We start from the raw sequence: 22,424 nt of genomic DNA on the forward strand, positions 1-22,424 counted from the left end.
AAGGGGAAAAACTGGCGCATGGGATTACGAGGGAAAAGGCTTCAACCACCAGTGCAGGTGAAGCAGGCCTGCTCCCGTCACCATTGCAAAGAGGACTGGGCAGTGACACTGCAGGGCGGAGACAGGGGATCGCTTGCTCCTGGCACTATGCCTCTGCACACATCTAAATAGAAAGGCTTTGTGTTAAAATGGGTTCTATTCCTGCCCCTAGCGAGGGACACCTATGCAGTATGGAGGAAAGGGGACAGGAAGTAGGAGCAGTGGAGTAACACAATTTGGGGGCCCCCTGCAAGCCATTCTGAGGGCCCCCCCCATCTCGGCAACAAATCACGGGTCGCGCCACACTCTGGGCCAGCCTAGATTACCACACTTACGCAATATGCATGAACGTGCTGCTGCAGGGGTACACTGCATACTGCACTAGTAGAAAGATATAAATATGTGTGTTTTAATGCATTATAGAGCACACTTGCTGAGAAAAATTGGCCAAAAGCACAGAGCGTGTACAATTGTTTAGTAGGGTAACACCATCCTAAAAATCCAATACATGCAAGTCACCAACAGTGCACAGGAAAATGAATGCTTTAGTTAATGTAATGCTTTGCTGTTAAAATTACCATGCCAGAATGAAAACATGTCCAACTGGCTGCTCAATGTAGACCAGTCTAGATACATAATATATTACAGTAAAGCAGGACCGGGCCACATTTAAACATACCTAGACAGGTTGCACCAAAATGCCAGTCGAAGCAATAAAACTTATCATGGTTATTTTAACACAGATACCCAGAAAAATATACACTACTGCAGTAAGAAATGGCTAGATTGGCAGCACCCAAATGCCAGTCTAGCCAGGTAATTACACTTAGCAGGACTGCTTTATCAGAGATGCCCAGTTAAAAAATAAGTCAAGCTAAACTAAGAAATTACTAGACTGGCTGCACTAAAATGTCTCTCTAGCCACTAATACCATATATCATGCCTGCTTAGCCTGGACATGGATGAACATTATGATTTATCGCACAATCTCTGTCCAACCCCCACGCCACACATTTCCCCTCTCCATCCCTGTTCCAACCCCCAAAATCAGCTTCTAGGCCCAGAAGTACTTCATTGTCCCTTTTCCTTGACCCAGTGCTTACATATGAGGCACCTTGCCTCATAGGAAGTACAGGGATGAGGAAGTGTGGGACTAGGAGTAATGAAGATTACAGGTAATTTAGCCAGGCATTACCTCCATGCCCCTCTACCTCATCCCAGTACTTGTGTATGTGTCAAAGAGCCTCATACACAAGTACTGGGACAAGGAAGAAAAGGGCTATGAGTAATGAAGATTACCAATAAATAACCAAGGGATTAAAACACAAGTAGTGGCGCAACACCATTGAGCTGACCGGGCTTCAGCCCTTTCCCCCACCCAGACCCCTTTGAAATGTTGGGCTATGTTGACTCGACCTGGCTGATTTACAGAGCTGTTGCAGGACAGAACAGGACACAGATGTTAAAAGGGACATGGTTTTCGCTGTTAACAAATGCCCAGTAATTACTAACTTAAAGCATTTCACGGTTAGTACCTGCATTCAAATGCATAATTCTTTAAGGAATTGAAATCTTGATGTGGGTTTAATACTTGCATGCCAGGGAAGTGATTTGAAACGTACAGAGGGGACAGGAGACCGCTTACCGCTTATTCTCATAGCAGTCCATAAGTGGGTGCTTTCAGACTTAAAGTAGAGAGTTAACAGCTTGTAACACTGAAGCTGCACTAGAATAGTCTCATTAGAATGCATAAAGAAGTTAGATGCCCTATACAAACAGGTTTGTCCATCCCCACCCCCTGTGAAGTTAGAACCTCTACCAATATTTGAATGGTTAGCCCCCTGCCTCCCAAATATAGGTTTCATTGTGCCCCTGAATACAAGCACACACACTCACACCCTGCCACCCATACATTTAAGTGTGTACCCTTTCATCATACAGGCACACCCAGACAGCCACCCATACATTTAAGTGTGCGCCCTTTCATCATACACTCACACACGTCATGGGGTTGAGGGGAGGCCTATTACTTCAAAAAGAAATGGTTTCTTTTTGAAGTCACTCCAACTTCATAAATAAATTATTCGCGTTAAGGACCGAACCGTAATGAAAATTATTTCTTTATGAAGATAGAGATACTTATAAAAAAAAAAAAATGATTTCGTTTTGAAGTCAGAGCGCCCCCACCCCAAGACATGGATTTCTTTATGAAGGCAGAGTACCTAAAATAGAAAAACAAATCTTTTATTGTCCGAGGGGGGGCCCCTTCCCAGGACATGTGGTGGCAGGGTCGCCAGTTAGGCCAGTGCATAGGAGTACAGTAGGAACACTAAGAAGAGTCAAGTTCCACTTTTCAATTGATATGTCCCCCGTAGCTCTCGGCGGAGATAATTCCCTGTAGCATAACAACATGTGCCTTCTGCTGACACGGGAGCAATGAGGTTCACCTGTGGGGTCCCCAAACTGCAAAGATCCCATCCAGAGCTTCCCGACAATCTCCCACTCGTGGGAGACTGAATTATGCCTGCACAAGGCATCCACATCCACGTTCTCTATTATGCCAAGATGGGCAAGTGACAGACATTGTTCTACAGAGCCCAGAACCACAGTGGCATTGTTTGCCTGAAAAGAGGTAGTTATTCCACACCACTTTGATGTACGATGGTGTGGAATTGCTTCCCTGCACAGAGAAAGCGATCCCACACCATTTTGCTACTGAGGTAATGCACTTCCATCTTGCAGTTTCTCAGGTCCCTTGCAAAGCTGCCCCATATGGAAGGGAAATAATAAGGGCCAGCCTGATGGCCCGCAGTTCCAGGATTTTGATGTGTTACCTTTCCTCTACAGAAGAACACATCCTGCTCAATGTCGGATCATAAATGTGCGTACCCCAACTGTTCAGGGAGGTGTTAGGAAAGATTTTGTTTTTCTAACTTTCCCTACATAGTTTCTTATAGAACCCCATTCTTTTTGGTCTGTTTTTGATCTTCTCCGGAAGAGTCAGGGACTCTTACGACAGCTTTGAAAAGACACCTAGGCTGTCCTTCATTGCAGTACCTGTAAGACTGGTCTGCTCACGAGGGTCTGAGACCTGTAAGACAGTTTGGAAAAGGTGTGCAGGGCATTCTACCGGTTACAGGACCTGGGAGTCCAGCCTACCAGGGAAGTTAGAAAGACTCGGGGGAAGAGAATCAACACATTGAGTCGTCTCGAACATTTGTCTGCTTTCTATATGTTTTGGAACTTTTGTTATGAACTGCAAAGCTGGGCTACAGGTGGATAGCCAAGAGACAAATCCCTTAGCAAATTATACCGAGTTTAGCGTGTGAGGGATAGGTTAGGATTTGGACAAGCTACTTTTGTTGAGGCAGGTAATCCCCTCTTATCGATAGCGTCAGTTAGGTTTTTCCCCAAATTCACCACATTTTTGTTATTAATGAAAGTCTTTGCCAATCAACATGCCACCTGCGTGTCAGTCTCTTACCCCCAGACCCTCAAAGGAGCAACAATCGGAACACAGAGAAGGAACAAGATACTTACCTGTAACGGTTGTTCTCCAGTATGGGTCTGGCATGGATTCACATGCTCATGAATATTCCCCCTCGTCAGGCCGGGAATCCTCGGTATAGAAAAAAATCAGCATCAATTTCGTTTCTGATCTGTCTTTCTTAGTAGTAACCAATCATTGGTCTCTGGGTCATACTGCCCCCAATGACTGCCCTCTCCCTAAGCCCCGCCTCTGGCAGCCATCCTCAGATTTGGTAGCACGTAAAGTGGAAGTATGACCAAGTGAAGAGCTGCAGAGGGGTAGGCGGGAGGGTTCGCATGTGTATCCATGCCAGACCCATGCTGGAGAACAACAGTTACAGGTAAATAAATTGTTCCTTCTCCAGCATGGGGTCTGGCATGGATTAACATGCTCATGAATAAGAGAATACATAGCAGTACACACATGCACAACCACGGGAGGTGGCAACTGGCTCAACATTACGCAATACAACAACTCAACATTAAGCAACTCTTACCTCCTCATCAGGCTCACCTTAGGCGAACAGGTTGCGCAGCACTGCTTGGCTAACCTTGGACTCCTCCCTGGAGTCCCGATCGACGCAGTAGAATCTTGTGAAGGTGTGCGTCGACCTCCACGTCGCAGCCCAGCAGATGTCTAGCAGGGGCACACCAGACAGGAACGCCGTGGTAGCAGCGATCGCTCTGGTCGAATGGGCTCTCGGACGGCCAGGCAGCGGTCGGTTTGCCAACCGGTGACAGTGCATGATGCACCCGGAGAGCCATCTGGAAATGGAAGTCTTCGAGATAGCCTTCCCTTGATTCACAGTCCCAAAGTTCACAAACAGCTGTGACGTCTTCCGAAAACTCGTGCGTCCACGTAGAACTTCAGCGCTCTAGCTACATCCAGCGAGTGCAAAGTCCTCTCGGCCGGCGACAAAGGCGACGGGAAGAAAACTGGCAACACCAAGGGCTCGTTGAGGTGGAAGTCCGACGGCACCTTGGGCATAAAGGAGGGGTGCGTCCTCAGCACCACCCTTGTGTCATGAAAAGTCAAGTATGGAGGCTTGCAAGATAGGGCCTGGATCTCTCCCACTTGTCGTGCGGAGGTGATGGCCACGAGGAAAGCTGTCTTCCAAGACAGGAACTTCAGAGGAGCCGAATGCATAGGCTCGAATGGGGCCCCCATGAGCCTGGTCAGCACCACATTAAGCTCCCACGCCGGGGCAGGAGCCTTCACCGGCGGGAATGATCGGAATAGTCCCTTCATGAATTCTTTCACCAGGCGATGAGACCACAAGGACGCCCGTCCCGTAGTCCTGGTATATCGGGAGATTGCCACCAGATGTATTTTGATGGAGGCGTGAGCCAGTCCAGCTTTGGCCAGCGACAGTAGGTACGGCAGTAGCTGAGGGGACATAATCCGCAGAGGGTTAATCTTCTGTGCACGGCACCAGACAGAGAACCTCTTCCATTTATGTCCGTAGCACTTGAGAGTTGAGGACGCCCTGGCCTTTGCAAGAACCTCTCTGCAGTCGGCCGGGATGTCGTACCCTCCAAACTCTAGTGCTGCAGGAGCCAGGCCTGCAAGTTCAGTGACTCCGGGCTGTGGTGAAGAATGGCGCCCCCTTCTCGGGAGAGGTGGTCTGCGTCCGTCGGCAGCTTGACTGGTGTGGACGTTGACAAGTCCAGAAGGTCCGGGAACCAGATCTGTCTCGGCCACGCCGGTGTGACGAGGATCATCTTGTACCAGGACTTCTTGAGCTGGTTGATGAGCCGGAGCAGCAATGGCAGCGGAGGGAATGCATAAAGAAATAGGCCGTCCCAGGGGAACGAGAAAGCATCGCCCATGCTCCTCGGCTGGGGGAACCTGCTGGCGAACCTCCGGCACTATCCTGGCGTAGCTCCCACTCGTGGCACGAGCGCAGCTCCCTGCTGAGTGAATCGGCGATCGTGTTTTTTATCCCTGCCAGATGAAGAGGCACCATAAACATCCGTTGGGCGACGGCCCAATGCCACAGATCCTGGGCTTCCTTGGATAGGGCCAGGGACCTGGTCCCGCCCTGCTTCCGGATGTAGAACATCGTGGTGGTGTTGTCGGTGAAGATCCTCACCACCTTGCCCTTGAGGGACGGAAGAAAGGACCTGAGGGCCCAGAACACTGCGCGGAGCTCCTAGATGTTGATGTGGAGTGACCTCTCCTCCGGGAGCCAAAGGCCTCTCGCGTGAAGATCTCCGGAGTGCGCTCCCCAACCTTCCAGGGAGGCATCCGTCGTCACCGTCACCTGGTAAGCTGGGATCTTAAAGTCCGTGCCCGCCGTCAGATGAGAGCGGGTACCCCACCACCGGATCGCCTGACGGAACGTCTCGTTGAGAGGGATCCTGTCCTCGAAGCTGCCCCTCGACTGGACCCAGCGGGCGTCGATGAACGCTTGTAAGGGGCGCATCTGAAGCCTGCAAAGGCGCACCAGATAAATGCAGGAGGACATCATCCCGAGGAGGGACTTGATAGATCTTACCTTGGCCATGTCCGTGGCCAGCAGACGCTGCACCTTGCCCAGAATGGTCCTGGTCCTTTCCTCCGACGGCGAGGCCAGCCGCGCCGATGTGTCGAGCTTGGCTCCCAGAAACAGGGCGACTTGCGACGGAACCAGGTGTGATTTTGGAAAGTTGATGGAGAATCCCAGGTCCGTGAGCAGCTGGACGGTCTTCGCAGTGTGCTCCACGGCGAGTTCCCTCGTCCTTGCCCGGATGAGCCAGTCGTCCAGGTAGGGGTAGACGTGGATCCCCTGTAGGCGCAGCCGCGCCACCACCGGTGCGAGGCACTTGGTGAACACCCTGGGTGCCGACTTCAATCCGAACGGGAGGGCCTTGAACTGGTAGTGCCGCCCTTGGACCACGAACCTGAGGAACTTTCGGTGTCTTTTTAGAATGGGGATGTGGAAGTACGCATCCTCCAAGTCCAACGACGACAGGAAATCGCCCTCCTCCAGCTGTCCCAGCACATGCTGGAGGGTGACCATACGGAACTTCTGCGCCTTGATGTACTTGTTCAGTCGTCGTAGGTCCAGGATGGGGCGCCATCCTCCTGTCTTCTTTTTTACGAGGCAGTACCTTGAGTAAACTCCGGAGACCCAAAGCCTCTGTGGGACGAGCTCGATGGCACCCTTCTTGAGCATCGCCCTTACTTCCAACAGTAGTTGAGGGACGTGATTTTCCTTCCTGGCCATGGGTGGAACGCGAGGGCACTTCTTCTGAAACTTGAGGGCGTGCCCTTGGGCCAGGGCGTCCAGCACCCAGCGGTCGGTGGAGATGGACTCCCACACGCTGACGAACCTCGCCAGCCGGCCTCCCACCGGGGTGCTTCGGCGGGGGCCCGACCCCACGGTCGGTTCAATCTTGTTTGGAGGCCGCCTTGCCTCCTTGACCTCCCTGTCGACGATGACGGGCACCACCTGACTTGCCGCGTCCCCTGTAGGCTTCCTGGGACGAAGATCTTGCCGCTTGGCGTTAAGTGGAGGAGCCACCGCCGGATCCCTTGGAGGCACCTTGTCTGCCTCCGGAGCTCCGAAAGGACAGCCGTCGTTGTTGGAGCACTCTCAGTGCCCGGGCAGTCTCTGTGTCCGTCTTGATGGCCTGAAGGGACTCCTCAACCGCTTTCCCAAACAGGTTGTTCCTGTTGAAGGGCATGTCCAAAACCTTGGCTTGTACGTCCTAGCGGAAATCCGTGGCCTTGAGCCATCCTCGTCGTCTCAAGCAAACGCTGTTGCCCAACTGACGGAAACCGGTGTCGGCGATGTCCGTTGCCACCGTGATGGCGTGGGCCGAAGCAATCTCCCCCCTCCTGTAGGATTTCAAAGGCCTCAGCCTTTTTGGCGTCCGGAAGGAAGTCTAACAGAGGGGCGATTTTGAACCACAACTCCCCGTCGTAGCAGGCTACGATAGCCAGGGCGTTGGCCGCCTTGATAGTCGTCGTCGGGAATGAGATGATCCGTCGTCCCATCATGTCCAACTTCCTGCCCTCGCCGTCCGGCGGGGAAGTTGATGTCGAGGCCGATGCCCCCCCAACTTTCTTCTTTGCCGCCACCGAGACGACCGAATCCGGGGTAGGTTGTGCCCGAAGGCACAAGGGGGCAGCGTCGGGGACCCGGTACTTCTTCTCGTACCGGTCCCTCTTTGCAGGCGCCGTGGCAGGGTTCTTGAGGAGGGCGAGCCCCTCATCCCAGATGTCATCAAGAAGCGGTACGGCGAGGACCGTCTTCCTTTTAGCCTTGCGCCGTTGGTAAAGGAACCCTTCTTTCTCCTTTTCTTCTGGGAAGAGCTGGAAAAGCTCGGATGCCCTGGAAATCATGGCATGAAAGGATCCAATCTCGTCGGGCTGGGACGCCCGAGCAGGGGGCGATGGGGGAAACGTCCCGTCGTCACCTCCGTCGTCATCTGTACCTGTCGTAGCCGTGTCCGTGCCTGTATCATCCCCATCGGTAGTAGATCGGGGGGAAGGCAGAGCTGGCCGCAGAGGTGGGAGAGGTGGCGTAGGATGCGTCCTCCTCCTCTTATGCGGTGGACTCTCCGAAGGTCCTGGCTCCGGCTCCCCCGTCGGGTCTGGTTCAGGTACCTCCGTCAGGGGAAGGGGCAACCTTGTCCTTATCTCCGAGAATAAGGACTGAATCGCTGACAAAATGGCCGCCGAAGTGTCCTGCGGCGCCGGAAACGACGGGCGCAAGGGCTCTTGAGGAGCCTTGTCGGCGACACCGTCGCTCTCGTCGTCGCCCTCTTCGGGATCCCTCCCAATGGGCTGGGCCTCTTCCACGACTTCGATGAGCTCTTCTTCAGAGGTTGTGTCCGTATCCACAATGGCCACCACCCCTTCCCCCACTTTTTCCAACGAAACTTCGTGGGGGTCTTCTCAATGGGCCTGAAAGACGACTCCCTCTGCGGTGGCAGGGAGACTCTGGGTCCTGAGGGCGCCTCCACTGGTGTAGCCTCCACAGGCTGAGCCAGGGCCGCGGCGACATCCTCAATCAAGGTTTTAGCAGGGTGAATTAAGGCCATCGCCACCTTCTGGACGCCTGGGGCCTTCACCTTGGCGGGAGGGTCCGAGCCTCGCTCCCCCTCTGCCGGAATCTTCGAGATCGACCGGGGCCTCTCCAGAAGCTTCGCCGGGTTCTCGGACTTCCTCTTACCCGAGCCAGAGCGTTGGCTCGTGGTTGATGGCGCCGGGGAGGGTGCGCCCTGCCTGGCAGCCAAGGAGCCTGACCGTACGGCGCTCCCGGTGCCCGCGGACTTGCGGTGCTTAGCCTTTTATTGGGCCCCCGTGGCCGGGGCGCCCTAACAGGACTTAGAAGACCGCTCAGACTTCTTTTTCTTCTTCTCGCGTGACGGGCTCTTCCCTTCCAGCCAGTTGGCGAGACGGAGGTGGCGATCCTTCATGGTTCGCTCCGACATGTTCCCACAAAACGCACAGTCCTTCTCCGTGTGCGTCTTGTCCTCATGGAGACAGTAGAGGCATAACGAATGCTCGTCCTCCTTGAAAACATTCTGAAGCTGGCATCCAGGGCAGGTCCTGAACAGCTTCCCGGGCGTCGAGCTTCCTTTCTCCTTGGCCATGTACGGGGTAGGCCTCAGAACTTCTGGAATCCTCCAAAAGCGTAACTCGACGAAAACTTCACCTTTGAGGGGCGTAGAAAACTCTGAAACTGATCCCCGTTGATCGGATGTAGAAACGATGGAGCTTGTGGCTCTATTTAACCGAAAAATGAGAAAAATCTCCTGAAAAAGTGAGAAAACGCAGCAAAAGCTTGAGAGCTACAGCACGAGAACTCCAAACACTTGAACGTGCGGTAAAAATCTGAGGATGGCTGCCAGAGGCGGGGCTTAGGGAGAGGGCAGTCATTGGCTGGGGGCAGTATGACCCAGAGACTAGTGATTGGTTACTACTAAGACAGACAGATCAGAAACAAAACTGATACTGATTTTTTTCTATACCGAGGATTCCCGGCCTGACGACGGGGAATATTCATGAGCATGTGAATCCATGCCAGACCCCATGCTGGAAAAAAGAGGAAGAACAGTGTTTAAGACAGACTTATACAGATGAATGGTGAAATAATACAGGATGGACAAGGAGACAATCTTCTGGCTGACCTTATCGACACGTTCCAGATTGGCACGTAGCTGTTTCTGGATGCTGTAAAGTGCTGAGAGTGGTAGGCCCTCCACATCAATAAAAGAGCGGGGCATTGCGGAATCTTGCCCTCCGTGCATCTTATCCAGTTCCTCTTGCAGCTTCTGCACCTGCTGCTCCAGAGCATCCCTCTGATCCCGAGCCACCTCACACTCCACATTTGCTGTGCTTGCCCGGTCATTGGCCTCCTCTGCTTCCTTCTCCCAAGCATCACACGCCTGTAAATCACAAAGTAGTACTGTAAATAATGTAAGAATAATAAACTTCATAGTGACAAGTTAACACACTTTTAGACCAATATTGCAATGTCTAATTGTATGGTTATTGCCATCTCATGATGTAGGCTGGACCCCAGATTGCAGGACCCCAGATTGCAATCGATTGAGTTGGGCATCATTTACAGAAAATGTACCTTGATGTACAGATAGTTTATGGGTACCTTCATCACAATTCATTACCATTAAGGCTATTCTCACAGAACAGTGGGATCCCAAAATACATTGTAAAATGTACTCACCATAGTGTCTAATATACTTCTAGTTCATATACCACCCTTTTCTCCATATTCAAGGGATGTCCTAGATCAGAAAAGTGCCCTTTTTGACAGCAAACAGTGTGTCAAAACCTGGGACAGTAACTGGTAAAGAGGAAAAGGCAGGAGAGCGTATGGAGGAAATGGACTATGGACTATAGTAGTCACTACAGTGAGTAGCTTTAACCTCCTGTCTCCTTTCCTACATATTCATGGGAGATGTATGTGGCATTAAAAACAGGAGGATGACTTTTACCCAAGTAAACCTTGTGAAAGGTGTTACTCCCATAGATATCTGAAAAGTGGCGTGTGCTGCAACCTGTAGGAATCCTGAGAATGGGTTATTCACACCTTACCGCACACATGTGCAAAATTATCTCCGAGCGGGCAATGGATGGGCTCTATTATGATGTCCATGGCCTGGGGGGAAATAGGGGCTCTGGGCAGCGTGAGACCTCTCCTATGAGATATGGACGACCTGGCTGCTCAGATTGCCTAGGGTGCACCTAGTGTAAATAAAACAGTCACACACTTATCTTCAGTTAACCAGCTCCATAACTTGCTTTATATAGGCCAAATTTGGTTCAAATAGCACATTGTTACATTACACAGGTCATAACATTCAGAGTAAGGCAGCCAGTTTACATTTGTTACATAAATGGTTGAGCAACATACATTAGTTCACCCAATAGCGGGTCGATTCCCTTCTGTTAAATAAATAATGAATCATTAACCTTGAAACACTGTTAGATTAGTTAACTCACATTGGTAACATTAATGATGGAATCGCATACACATTGGGTCACCTGAGAGAGCTGAAATACATTGATTGTCAACATTTAAACTGTCAGAGTCCTGCCCACTCCTCGCTTAAAAGTTTACATAACCGAGCTCTCCCCTCTTCACCTCCATGAGCGTGAATACAGAAACACTACCCCTCGAGTGGGAGAACGAAACCACCACAACACGTAGTGACAAAACCCCCTTACACTTCTGGAAACCTGCTTGCTCTTGCAGCCACCCCAGGGGAAAAAGAACATGACTGCTCCCTTCACCTGGGCAGGAAACAGTATACTGGCCCCCAGCAACCTGTGTGTGGTGCCTGTGCGTTGCTGGCGAGTGTTTACACTTTTACACAGTTCAATATATGTTTGCTCCTCTCTCTCTCTGTCCACCCCCTACCTCAGCGGCACAGCAACACCTGCAGTCACTTGGGAACAGCACCTGGGCCCTACTCTAGCAGAGCAACACCAGCGGAATGGCGCCTCCTCCCGACCTTGATCCCTCGCCTCCAGCCAGGCCCAAATTCTCAACCCAGGATTCGGGAAAGAAAGGCAGGCCATCCGAGACAAGGAGGGGTTCCCTCCAGCAGGCGAGAGCCGGACTGCACTTGCTGGATCTTCTGGGAGCTCTCTCTTTGCCCCTCACGGGATACAATATATATCCTTCCGACCTGCCCACAACCTGCTGCATCACAGGGCCCTCCTGACAAGAATCCTTCCAAAACTTCCTCAGCCTACGACACACTCCCCCTGTTGGTGGAGCATACCAAGTTCCACTGGGAGCTTCTCCTGGGCTCTTTGCTACGAGAAGCGAGAGCGGCCCAAATACTACAGAAAACATGAAACCTGTGCGCTCTATATGAAAAACCACATGAAATTATGGTTTGCACTTGCATCCGCCCTGGAACCAAGGTCCATGAGGTAATATCTACAAATATATTTGGCAGCCTTAGTTGCTATTCTGCAGATTACAGCAATGGGAACATGCCATTGAAATGTGATCGATGCAGCCTAAGCTTTGATGTAATGGGAATGTCTACAGTCTACCCCTAGGGGGATTGTTGCCTACACATTTGTAAATATTTTACAATACAAGATGTTCCACCTAGCAATAGTGCTTTTGGGTGCATGTTTCCCATGTCCCAAAGGTCAGTAGTAACAAAATGCATTCCAAATCACTAAACTGAGATGACAGCCAGGCAATGAAGTACTCTTTCTGCATTTGAAGAAGGGGTTGGAAAACACTTTCTTGGGTTATTAGCACATGGAGATTGTTATTGCCCTCCTATCAGCCGCCCAGAATGGTATTTTCTGCTTTCTAAGCACTCTCTCTTAAAAAGCAGACTGGGAAACAAAAAAGCAATTTCCAGGTACGTTTTCTTTCAACAAGAAGTTTTCACTCTGGGAGGACCTTTCCCCCCTGAAACATCCTATTTAACAGACCAAAGAGAAAGCCAAAAAAATCGAAACATCTTTTCACTTTCTGATAGAGAAACGGTTTACTTTTTTCACATCTATTACATGTTAATGTTAAACCTGCTCTAGTTTAACCAAGCTGCAATACATGCTTGTTTTCTAATGCTACATAATTAAAGCACATTTAATTTGCTAAGATAGTTTGTCTATTTGCTATAGTCATTATTAAAGTAATATTTTTTCACCCCTTTGTTTAGGGAAGCTGAATGAGTTTGAAAGGCTACTTTAACCTTATGGAAGACCATTAACGTTTGTTGTCTGACAGCGATTGTGGCTCGCTGATTCTTTTAGCTGACGTGACTACAACTAAGAAAGCCACTTTTTTAGGACATCGATTGGATGTAAGCTGATGCCATGGGTTTGAAAGGTTTATGTGCAAATGCATTAAGAACCACGTTCAAATCCCCTGAGGCGTGTGGTGGTCTGGCTGGAGGGGACATGTGCAGAAGGCCCTTGAGAGGTCTCTTAACAATGAGGTTAAAAGCAGAGAATGGAAGTCCTTCGAAATTGAGGTAGACGCCAGTGAGATATGATCCATAGAACACCACCTGATCCAGGGAAGCTTGCAATGGGACCCATACAATTTTCGAAGCAATGGTGACAGAACCATATCCATTTGAATACTGGTCAAGAAAAACCCAAATGGCCAATGTTTATTACCTCAAGATACAATGCCATAGAACTAGTCTATTTTCTGGCTACGGTTTTCCGAATTCTGAGGGAGCAGCACTCGAGGGGCTGAGGGAATGCTGGAAGCTCTGAGAACTAACATTTCTTCAGCCGAAAGGGGAGTAGGGGGGCTATTAATATGAGGATACCATTCCTGGATCTCCTAAACTTCCTCAAGCCCCTGTGTACTAGATGGATTGAAGGGAACGCATAGGCTGTCATGTGCGCCCAAGACAACTAAATTTCATCGACTAGAGAGAGTCGGCCTCTCCCTATCCATGAGGTGTGCTGCTGGCAATGGGTGTTTTTGTGGGCCGCAAACAGGTTGATCAGGGGAGTACCCGACAACTGAAATATTGGGAGCAGGATGGTCTGAGACAACTCCAACTCGTGTGCATAGGTATGAAAGAGTAAGTTCGTCGGTTTGGATATTCTCCCTCTGGAAATGAATAGCGTGCAGGGAGAAGCTTAGTGCCCACTTCTATACGGAAATGACTAATCAAGGCAACTGAGGAGAGCTGGTGCCCTCTGGTTAGTCGATATAAAATACTGCTGAAATATTGACCAATCAAGAGGCTGATGTCCAATGCCCATTAGACAAGGTTTTGACTTGCACCATTATCGGAAGCTAGGTGGTAGGACATGTATCTGGGTTTCTCATGTGAATCATGTGGCAATCATTAGGGGTGTGCAAAGGTTTTTTTCTCCACTGGTGTAATTCCAATGATACCAATGTTCTTTGCCCACACCATTCATTTCTTAGATCAAATTTCCCATCAATTCTCACAGTGGCTAAATATCACCGCTCACATATGCCTGAAGTTCATGTGCACGAAGTTCACAGAAACACTGTTGTTCAGAGAAGCATTACAGCCATTGTTTAGGTTTATTATTAGCTAATTAACATTTAGCAGAAAACAAAACCAGCATAACCACATTTGCTGAAGTTTATTGCTGCTACGTGTCAGAGGTGCAGCATGGTCTCTATGGAAACGTTGGTGGTTTCTACACCAACGCTACATTACCCCTTGTCAGTGGTCTAATCCTTTTTGAACGTTCACACGTCACTTCCTAGTTACAAACTGTCGCTCCATTGATACCTGCGTCTTCCTTATCTGACCGTGTTTCATTGCTTCTTCGCATCTCAATGCAAGTGCTCTGTTACAATGCTTTGCTTTAGTGTGCTTTTCTTATTTTTTCCCCTATTGTTCCCCCGCTCCCTTTTCTCTGTTTTCTTCAGCCTGCTTGATGCTTCCTCTCTCTATTCTTGGACCCCTTCCTCCGGATCCCGATTCTGAAATCCTCTGAACCCTCCATCATCTGTGTGGGATCTACTGCTCCGGTGGCGGATCTTCTACTCAGCACCACATCTAAGGTCCACTGAGGATTACTTCCACCAAGATATCATCGGAATCAACTCCTCTACTCAGCGCAACCTTCTGAAGTGAACTGAGGGTTTTTCTAGCACTTTCTCTGTTCCTTCAGGGGTTTTGCAACCCGTTACTCCCTATCTTTGTCTCTATATACATACAGAGACCAGAAAGGGAGGGTTGGTTACTCATCACACCATTTCATCAAACCTCGATCCACTTATCAGCAAAAAGCATTGAGTGAACATCTCCTGTTAGGTCATAAGCAACACTAAGGTACATTTAGCGGGAAAAACATGCATAACCATATTTGCATCCCATTTGCACATTTCTATCCCTCGCAAAACATGCAAACAATGCTTACCAAAAATTAACTAATCCATTTGAATAAATGTAATTAGCGATTAAGTGTTTTAGCGTTAACAAAATTAGATTAACACAGCAGGACAAAGGATGCTGCTAGTCAAACCCGGCACACAGGCCTGCGAGTGGCTTCAAGGCCTGAGATCCACGGACACCCAATGGTGTTAAATGGGCCATGATTGTGAGTGTAAGAGTCTTCAAAGGTGCTTGTTTTCATCGTCTGGGACTCCTCGCTGAAGAACTTTACCATTGCTCCCTGGTGCTCCATGTGAACGCTGAAGCCACCTCTGGCATATGCGTCTCCAGGACTGTCAGTACTTTGAGCCCCTCCTCTGCATTCCTACAGTTTCGGGGTCGCTCCTGACCTATGCACCCGACGCTCCAGTCACTCCATTATGCCGTTCCTTCCCTCTCCGGTTCGTCCCCTTCCTATCAATCCGATTAGCCACTACCGATATAACCAGCTGATATTTCAATATTAACCTTCATTTCCTCCCTTGCTGGCAGTTGCTTTTGGCATATGCAGCCGTCACCCTGCTACGTCTTCTCTTCACGCTCTGCTCAGCCTTTGTGCGCCTCCGCTTGCTGCCTCGAAGTGTCAGGATCCTACCCACCTGCCAGCCAGCACCGCTACATGCATGCATTCGGAGACTCTGTTTATGGCATAATTCTGCAGTTAAAACCTACACACTACGTCTACATTCATTTACTTGTTTTACCGCTGCAGTTTTGGACCAATCTAATTTAATGTTCCATTCCGGGTTTTGGGTTAAACCAGCAGATGCATTCTGGTACATGTATGCTGTCCAGGCATACTGGGTACATTTGTTTGCAGCCAGCTACTAAGAGCTGGAGAGGCCCCCAATACATTCACCTATTCCAAGCCACTGCAGGCTAGGCTGCTGAGAGCTAAAGAGACTAATTACAATTCACTGCTGCAGGCTACTGAAGCATGGCTCGGCTTAATTGAACACAGCTGCCCGAGACTGCAATCTGCTCCACCCTGTTGGGCTGTTGGCCGGGAGGGCCTTTATAAACTCACTTTTAGCAGAAGCAGTTGTTCAGTCAAACTGGGAGTTTGTGCTTTTGAACATTTCCCGAATAGCCTGATTTAGGCTTTTGAATACTGTTTGTTGTTGCTGCTTTGCAGCACCCTTTTCAGTCTGCTTTTGCAGTCTGCTTATTTTTGTATCTTTCCTTGATTTCCAGGTTTTGACTTCTGAATGCCTGTTCTGCAAAGACATTAAGTTATTTTCTGAAATCTTTTTTGTCTTTCTGTAAACACCCTGTTCTCTGTAAGCATTTCTGCTTCACAGACTTGTCCTGTGTAGCTTTTCTCTCTCCTATCCCAGTCCCTTCAGGGTTTCCTGTTTGTTGCTTGCCTGCAATATTACCAGACTTCAGTACATAGTTTTCGTGCCCGTTCTTAATTGCTCCGAGTTTCCTGAACCCCTTGTAGTCACTGTATTGGCAGAGACATGTATTGCCCGAGTCTTTTGCCTTGTATATTCTGATATTCCAGTATCTGCTTTGTACTTTGTTTCCCTATCCTGTCCTATACCTGGTTATTTATTTCAATGCTGCTTTCCGCCTGCATTACATCTTGATCCACTTGTGTGCCTCAGCTCTCTATCAGTTTACAGTGTGACCGCCCTGGGTTGGTCTCCGTTCCTAGTCTGTTGAAGTCTTACCTGCCTCAGTATATGGTCCCCAGTTTTACCCTTGCACCAGTACAACAGTCTCTTCGGCATGCCAAACTCATGACGCTGCTTTATGACAGTTAAGAGTAATCTGCTGGTACCGATCCCAAGGGGTTTCCCTAATCCATGTAGACCCCTGATCATATCCCAGTACACCCTTTATTCTGGTCAGTTAGTGCTGCCCAGTATATTTGCTTGTCATTGCTTTCTCTGTCTCTTTACTTACAGCCAACTCCTGCAGTTCCTGTGAATACTTGTTTCAACTCATATCAGCTCAGCTTGGTATGTACCCTGTTTCTGTTATATGCTAGCATTGCCTCAGGAATCTCCCCTAATCTACAGTGCATACTATGAGATGAACAAGTTACTTCTTAACTTGTAACGTTCTTTCGATGAGATGTTACTCCGACGTATTCCTTATCTTGATAGATTACATTCCAGCTTGCTGCCCTCAGAAATGTTTTCAGTAGAGGGCGCTGCGCGTCGACCTCTCTCGAGCTGGTATCCCTCGACAGCCTCCGCGCCGACGTCATTGTGCATATAAATAGACTTGCGCAGCGGCCGTTGCTCAGTTCCGTTTTGAAGCTTGAAATTAGCTGTGCATGAATTGGTTATTGACCTTGAAGGAGCGTAAACTGCAACTACAAGGGAGGTTTTACTGCGGGGATGGATGGGAGGGGCGATAAGGAATCCTTCGGAGGAACGTCCCATCGAAAGAACGTTACAAGTAAAGAAGTAACTTGTTCTTCGAAGGGATTGTGTCCTCCGACGTATTCCTTATTTTGATCGAATCCCATAGCAGTGGTGTGAAAGAGGCGGTGGGAGTAAAATTGAAATATTCCACTTTAAAAATGAACAGAATGTAACACAGCTTTGCCAAATCTTGTCTTCTGGCTAGAGGAGGAATCCAGACTATAGAATTTTGTAAAGGTATGTGCGGACGACCATGTGGCAGCCGCACATATGTCCCGAATCGGTACCCCTCTTTGGAGAGCCGAAGAGGCTGCAATACCCCTGGTCGAATGAACCCTAAGGTGTTGAGGGGGCTCTTTACCTGCCAATTTGTAGTATTCTAGAATGGCTAAAATAATCCATCTTGAAATGGTCTGTTTTGTGATTGGCAATCATAATTTGTATCCTGCATAACCCACAAACAGTTGGTCTGCTTGCCTTATTCTAGCAAGTCTGTTAAAGGGATGGTCTAGTAAAAATTTTTATTTAAAAAATAGATAGGCCACATAAAAAAAAATATACTAGCATCCTCCGTTTTAAAACTTCCTATGTAAAATTTTGAGCTATTCAAGCTCAAAATTCGAAAAAGCAAGCACAGGGGTGCCGCCATTTTGTGAAATGGAGGCCCTCCTGTGCTGGCTTTTGCTTTTGCGGCACTAATGAAGGAAAAGCCAGCCAGCTGTAGTAAACAAAGTCTACCGCTGGGTGGCTTTCCCTTCATTAGTGCCGGGACTCGGAGGACGCGGACCGGAGACCCGAGCAGGAAAGCTGCAGCTGAATCTCGGTAAGTGCTATTTATTTTTTTTACAAAAAATAAGCACTAACTGCGTTTTTTTTTCTAAGTTTTCTGGGCTGGAGGAGCCCGGAAAACCTAGAAATAAAACTGCAGCTTTAAAAAAGTTGTATTTATGTTTGCGGTCGCTTTTGAAGCGACCACAAACATAAATACAACGTTATTGTGTTGGAAAACGCTGCAGTTTTTCGTTCCAAGTTGGAGCCTGAGAAACTTGGAAAGAAAAACCGCAGCGTTTTACAACACAACCACGTGTGTTTCTGCCTGCTGTGGCTATCACTTTGGGTCTCCGGTGCTCCCGGTGCAAATGGTAAAGCAGATTCAGGCAGACAACGCGGTTGTGTTGGAAAACGCTGCGGTTTTAAAACCGCAGCGTTTTCTAACACAATAACGTTATATTTATGTTTGCGGTCGCTTCAAAAGCGACCGAAAACATAAATACGTTTTTAAAGCTGCGGTTTTATTTCTACGTTTTCCGGGCTCCTCCAGCCCGGAAAACTTAGAAAAAAAACCGCAGCTAGTGCTTATTTTTTGTAAGAAAAATAAATAGCACTTATCGAGATTCAGCTGCAGCTTTCCTGCTCTGGTCTCCGGTCCGCGTCCTCCGAGTCCCGGCACTAATGAAGGGAAAGCCACCCAGCGGTAGACTTTGTTTACTACAGCTGGCTGGCTTTTCCTTCATTAGTGCCGCAAAAGCCAGCACAGGAGGGCCTCCATTTCACAAAATGGCGGCGCCCCTGTGCTTGCTTTTTCGAATTTTGAGCTTGAATAGCTCAAAATGTTACATAGGAAGTTTTAAAACGGAGGATGCTAGTATTTTTTTTTATGTGGCCTATCTATTTTTTAAATAAAATGTTTTACTAGACCATCCCTTTAATATAAAAACTCAGGATCCAGCCTATGTAGCCTCTCTTCCTCTTTCCTGGATGGGGAGGAGGATAGAATGAAGGTAAGGTTATTTTCTGAGTGATGTGGAACTCAGAGACCACCTTTGGGAGGAAATTAGGCTTCACTTGTAAAACAACTTTGTCTTTGTGAAAAATTGTATGAGTAGGTTTGCAAGATAGAACTTGTAATTCGATCACTCTTCTGACAGATGTTAGAGCCACTAGGAAGACTGTTTTAAGGGTGAGAAATCTTAATGAACAAGAATGGAGTGGTTCAAAAGGAGTACCCATCAGAAAACACCATTAGTGTACTGCATGAAAAGGGTTCGATATTCTTTTCTCTACACCAGCTGAAAAATCTGTTCCAACGGCAGCGGTATAAAGTCTTTGTTGCTGGCCTTCTAGTTGACAGCAACACCTCCATCCGGGAGGTCCCAATCCTTGTATCTCAACCTTTCAGAAACCAAGCGTGAAGGTTGAGGGTTCTGATGTCTGTATGGAGAACCTGACCTCCCTTCTGCGAGAGAAGATCCTCTCTTTGCGGAAGACGAATCGGAGGGCAGAGGGACATGTCCAGAAGGTCTGGGTACCATGTTCTCCTGACCCAATCCGGGGCAATTAGGATCATAGTTTTCCGGAATCTTCTCAACCTCCTGATCATCTGAGGAATGACAGGGACTGGAGGAAACGCATATAGAAGTGGAAACTCCCAGTCTACTACGAACGCGTCCCCTAGAGCTCCTCTCGGGGGAAATTCCCTTGAACAAAACTGATCGCACTTCCTGTTGATACCGGTGGCAAACAGATCTACTTGAGGGGTTCCCCAAAGGGCAAAGATCTCTTGAAGGACTTCCTGAGCTAGCTCCCACTCGTGGGAGACTGTGCTCTGCCTGCTCAGATCATCCGCTGTCAAGTTCTTCTCTCCGGCTAAGTAAACTGCCGACAGAGAGATTCCTTCTTGAATTGCCCAAAACCAGAGCTGTAGCGCCTCTCTGCACAGTGGCAGTGATCCTACACCTCCTCTTTTGTTGAGGTAGTGCATGGCCACTGTGTTGTCCGTCATTATTAGGACATTCTTCCCCTGTACAGATGGCAGAAAAGCCTTCAGCGCTAATCTGATTGCTCTCAGCTCCAACAGTTTAATGTGTAGTCTGGACTCCAATGGAGACCAACGACCGCTGATGGTCAAGTCGTTGGCATGGGCTCCCCACCCTGTTAGTGAGGCATCTGTGACTACTTTTATCTCCGGCTATGGTTGCCAAAAGTGTTCTCCTTTCAAGATGTTCTCCCGACAGGCCCACCACTGAAGGTCTCTAGCCACTCTGTTCCGGGACTTGAAGGAGATCTGACATTCTTCCTGAGAATTGCGACCATTGGGTTCTTAGTGCCCACTCAAGGGATCTCATTCTCAGGCGAGCCTCTGGCACTAGGAAGATGCAGGATGCCATGAGGCCTAGCAACTTCAAAAAGTCGAAGGCTGGTAGACGTTGGGCATTTTGAAACTTGGTGACCATCTGTAGAATATCTTGAGCCCTCACCTCTGGTGGCGAGGCTTTCCCCAGGGATGTGTCCAGGACTGCTCCAATGAACTGGAGTCTCTGTGATGGTAACATCTGAGACTTCTTTAAGTTGAGGGAGAAGCCCAGCTTGTGAAGGAAGTGGCAGACATAATCTAGCTGGATCTGAGCTTGTTCCGAAGATTCTGCTCTGAGCAACCAATCGTCTAGGTAGGGGTAGACGTGGATCCCTTCCCTCCTTAGACTTGCAGCCACTACAGACATTAGCTTGGTGAAGCCCCTCGGGGCAGAGGTCAGCCCAAATGGCAGAACTCGAAATTGATAGTGAGAGTTGCCAATTGTGAACCTCAGGTATTTCCTGTGTTTGAGATGGATTGGTACATGGAAATAAGCATCCTGAAGGTCCAGAGATACCAACCAGTCCTGAAGCTGGAGGGCCTGGAGGATCTGAGAAAGGGTTACCATCTTGAACTTGTCTTTCCTGAGGAATTTGTTCAATTCCCTCAAGTCCAAGAAGGGTCTCGGTCGTTCGTCCTTCTTTGGTACTAGGAAGTAGGGAGAATACCAACCCGTGTTCCTCTCCGCTACAGGAACTGGTTCTATGGCACCTTTCTCTAGCAGGTCTACAATCTCCTGCATAAGGGGCGGGTCTGGAAACTTCAAAGAGTTGTTCCCCGGTGGATGACTGAGGGGTGTGTAGGAAGGGCAGGCAGTAACCTTGGGCAACTGTTTCCAATGCCCAAGCATCTGACGTAATAGCCTGCCATTCTGCCAGATGTTGAGTTAACCTGCCCCTTATTGGTGTCTTGTGAGGGGAGACCTCAGAGGGGTTTAGAAGCGGCTGACGCAGATGCCGAGGGTAAAGCGGCACCTGCTGCTGCGGTTTTTGTACCTTTTCCCCGTCCACCACGGGTGAATCGTTTCTGGCACCTTTGAGCTAGCTGTCCTCTGCCTTTTCCGAATGCAGAGTAAAAGCGAAAGGAAATACCCCTCCAGGAGGTTCCTGAGGTGCGATTCGGAGTCTGTCGGATTTCAGCCCCAAGAGATTTCGCTGCTGCCTTGGATGTTTGTAACTTCTCCAGGCTGTCATCAGCCTTCTTACCAAATAAAGAAGTGCCGTCAAAGGGCATGTTCAAAAGTCTGGCTTGTGCATCTGGAGCAAAAACCAGATTTCCGCAACCACGCAAATCTGCGGATTGTAGTACTTGCCGTCATGGCCCTGCTGATACTGTCAGCAGAATCAATGCCAGTTTGAAGGGACTCGCACATTGCATCTTTGCCATCTTTGATGATGTTTAAAAATGCTTCCCTTTCTTCGCCTTCCAGGAGACAGTCAGCCGCAGATGAAGCACATGGCTGAATCTTGCAAGCGTGCAAGTGGCGTTAATAGATTTAAGCACCATGCTACATGCCGAAAATACTTTTTTTGACATAGAATCAAACCTTTCATCGTCCCTGTCCTGTGGAATAGTAGGGTATGCATATCTACTATTTGATGAAGTTGTTGCTTGTACAACCAAACTCTCTGGAGTTGGCTGTTTGCTCAAGTATTCAGCATCTGTAGCAGATACCCTGTATTTGGCAGATAGTTTCTTGTTAACTGCAGGGATAACTTCAGGGGTTTCCCAATTAGCAGAGATCTTTCTTTGCAGAGCAGTATGAAAAGGAACAACATGATCTTCCTGTGGACCTTTAACCTGTTTCAAGCTTCCCCTTGCGCTCCTTCAAGTCTTTCGCCGTCATGGACATAGAGTCCTCGCATTCCGAACAGTGATGCTCCGATCCCAGGCACCACAAACAGATCCTGTGAGGATCCGTCAACAACATTTTCTTCCCACAATCACAACACTTTTTGAAGCCGGACCACGGGGTC

At 48.8% G+C, this 22,424-nt stretch overlaps 1 protein-coding gene across 1 annotated transcript in view; it reads right to left on the minus strand.

Moving 5' to 3' along the window:
- The window catches only part of UNK (unk zinc finger), a 1,622,654-nt gene that overhangs the window by 29,040 nt on the left and 1,571,190 nt on the right, over window positions 1–22,424 (minus strand). Inside the window, exon 15 of the mRNA XM_069654746.1 lies at window positions 9,691–9,948. Coding sequence (XP_069510847.1) covers window positions 9,691–9,948 — 258 coding nt within the window. The remainder of the gene's footprint in view (window positions 1–9,690; window positions 9,949–22,424) is intronic.

This window comes from Ambystoma mexicanum, chromosome 3q (assembly GCF_040938575.1).
Source record: "Ambystoma mexicanum isolate Mex_15411 chromosome 3q, UKY_AmexF1_1, whole genome shotgun sequence".
Taxonomy (NCBI): Eukaryota; Metazoa; Chordata; class Amphibia; order Caudata; family Ambystomatidae; genus Ambystoma; species Ambystoma mexicanum.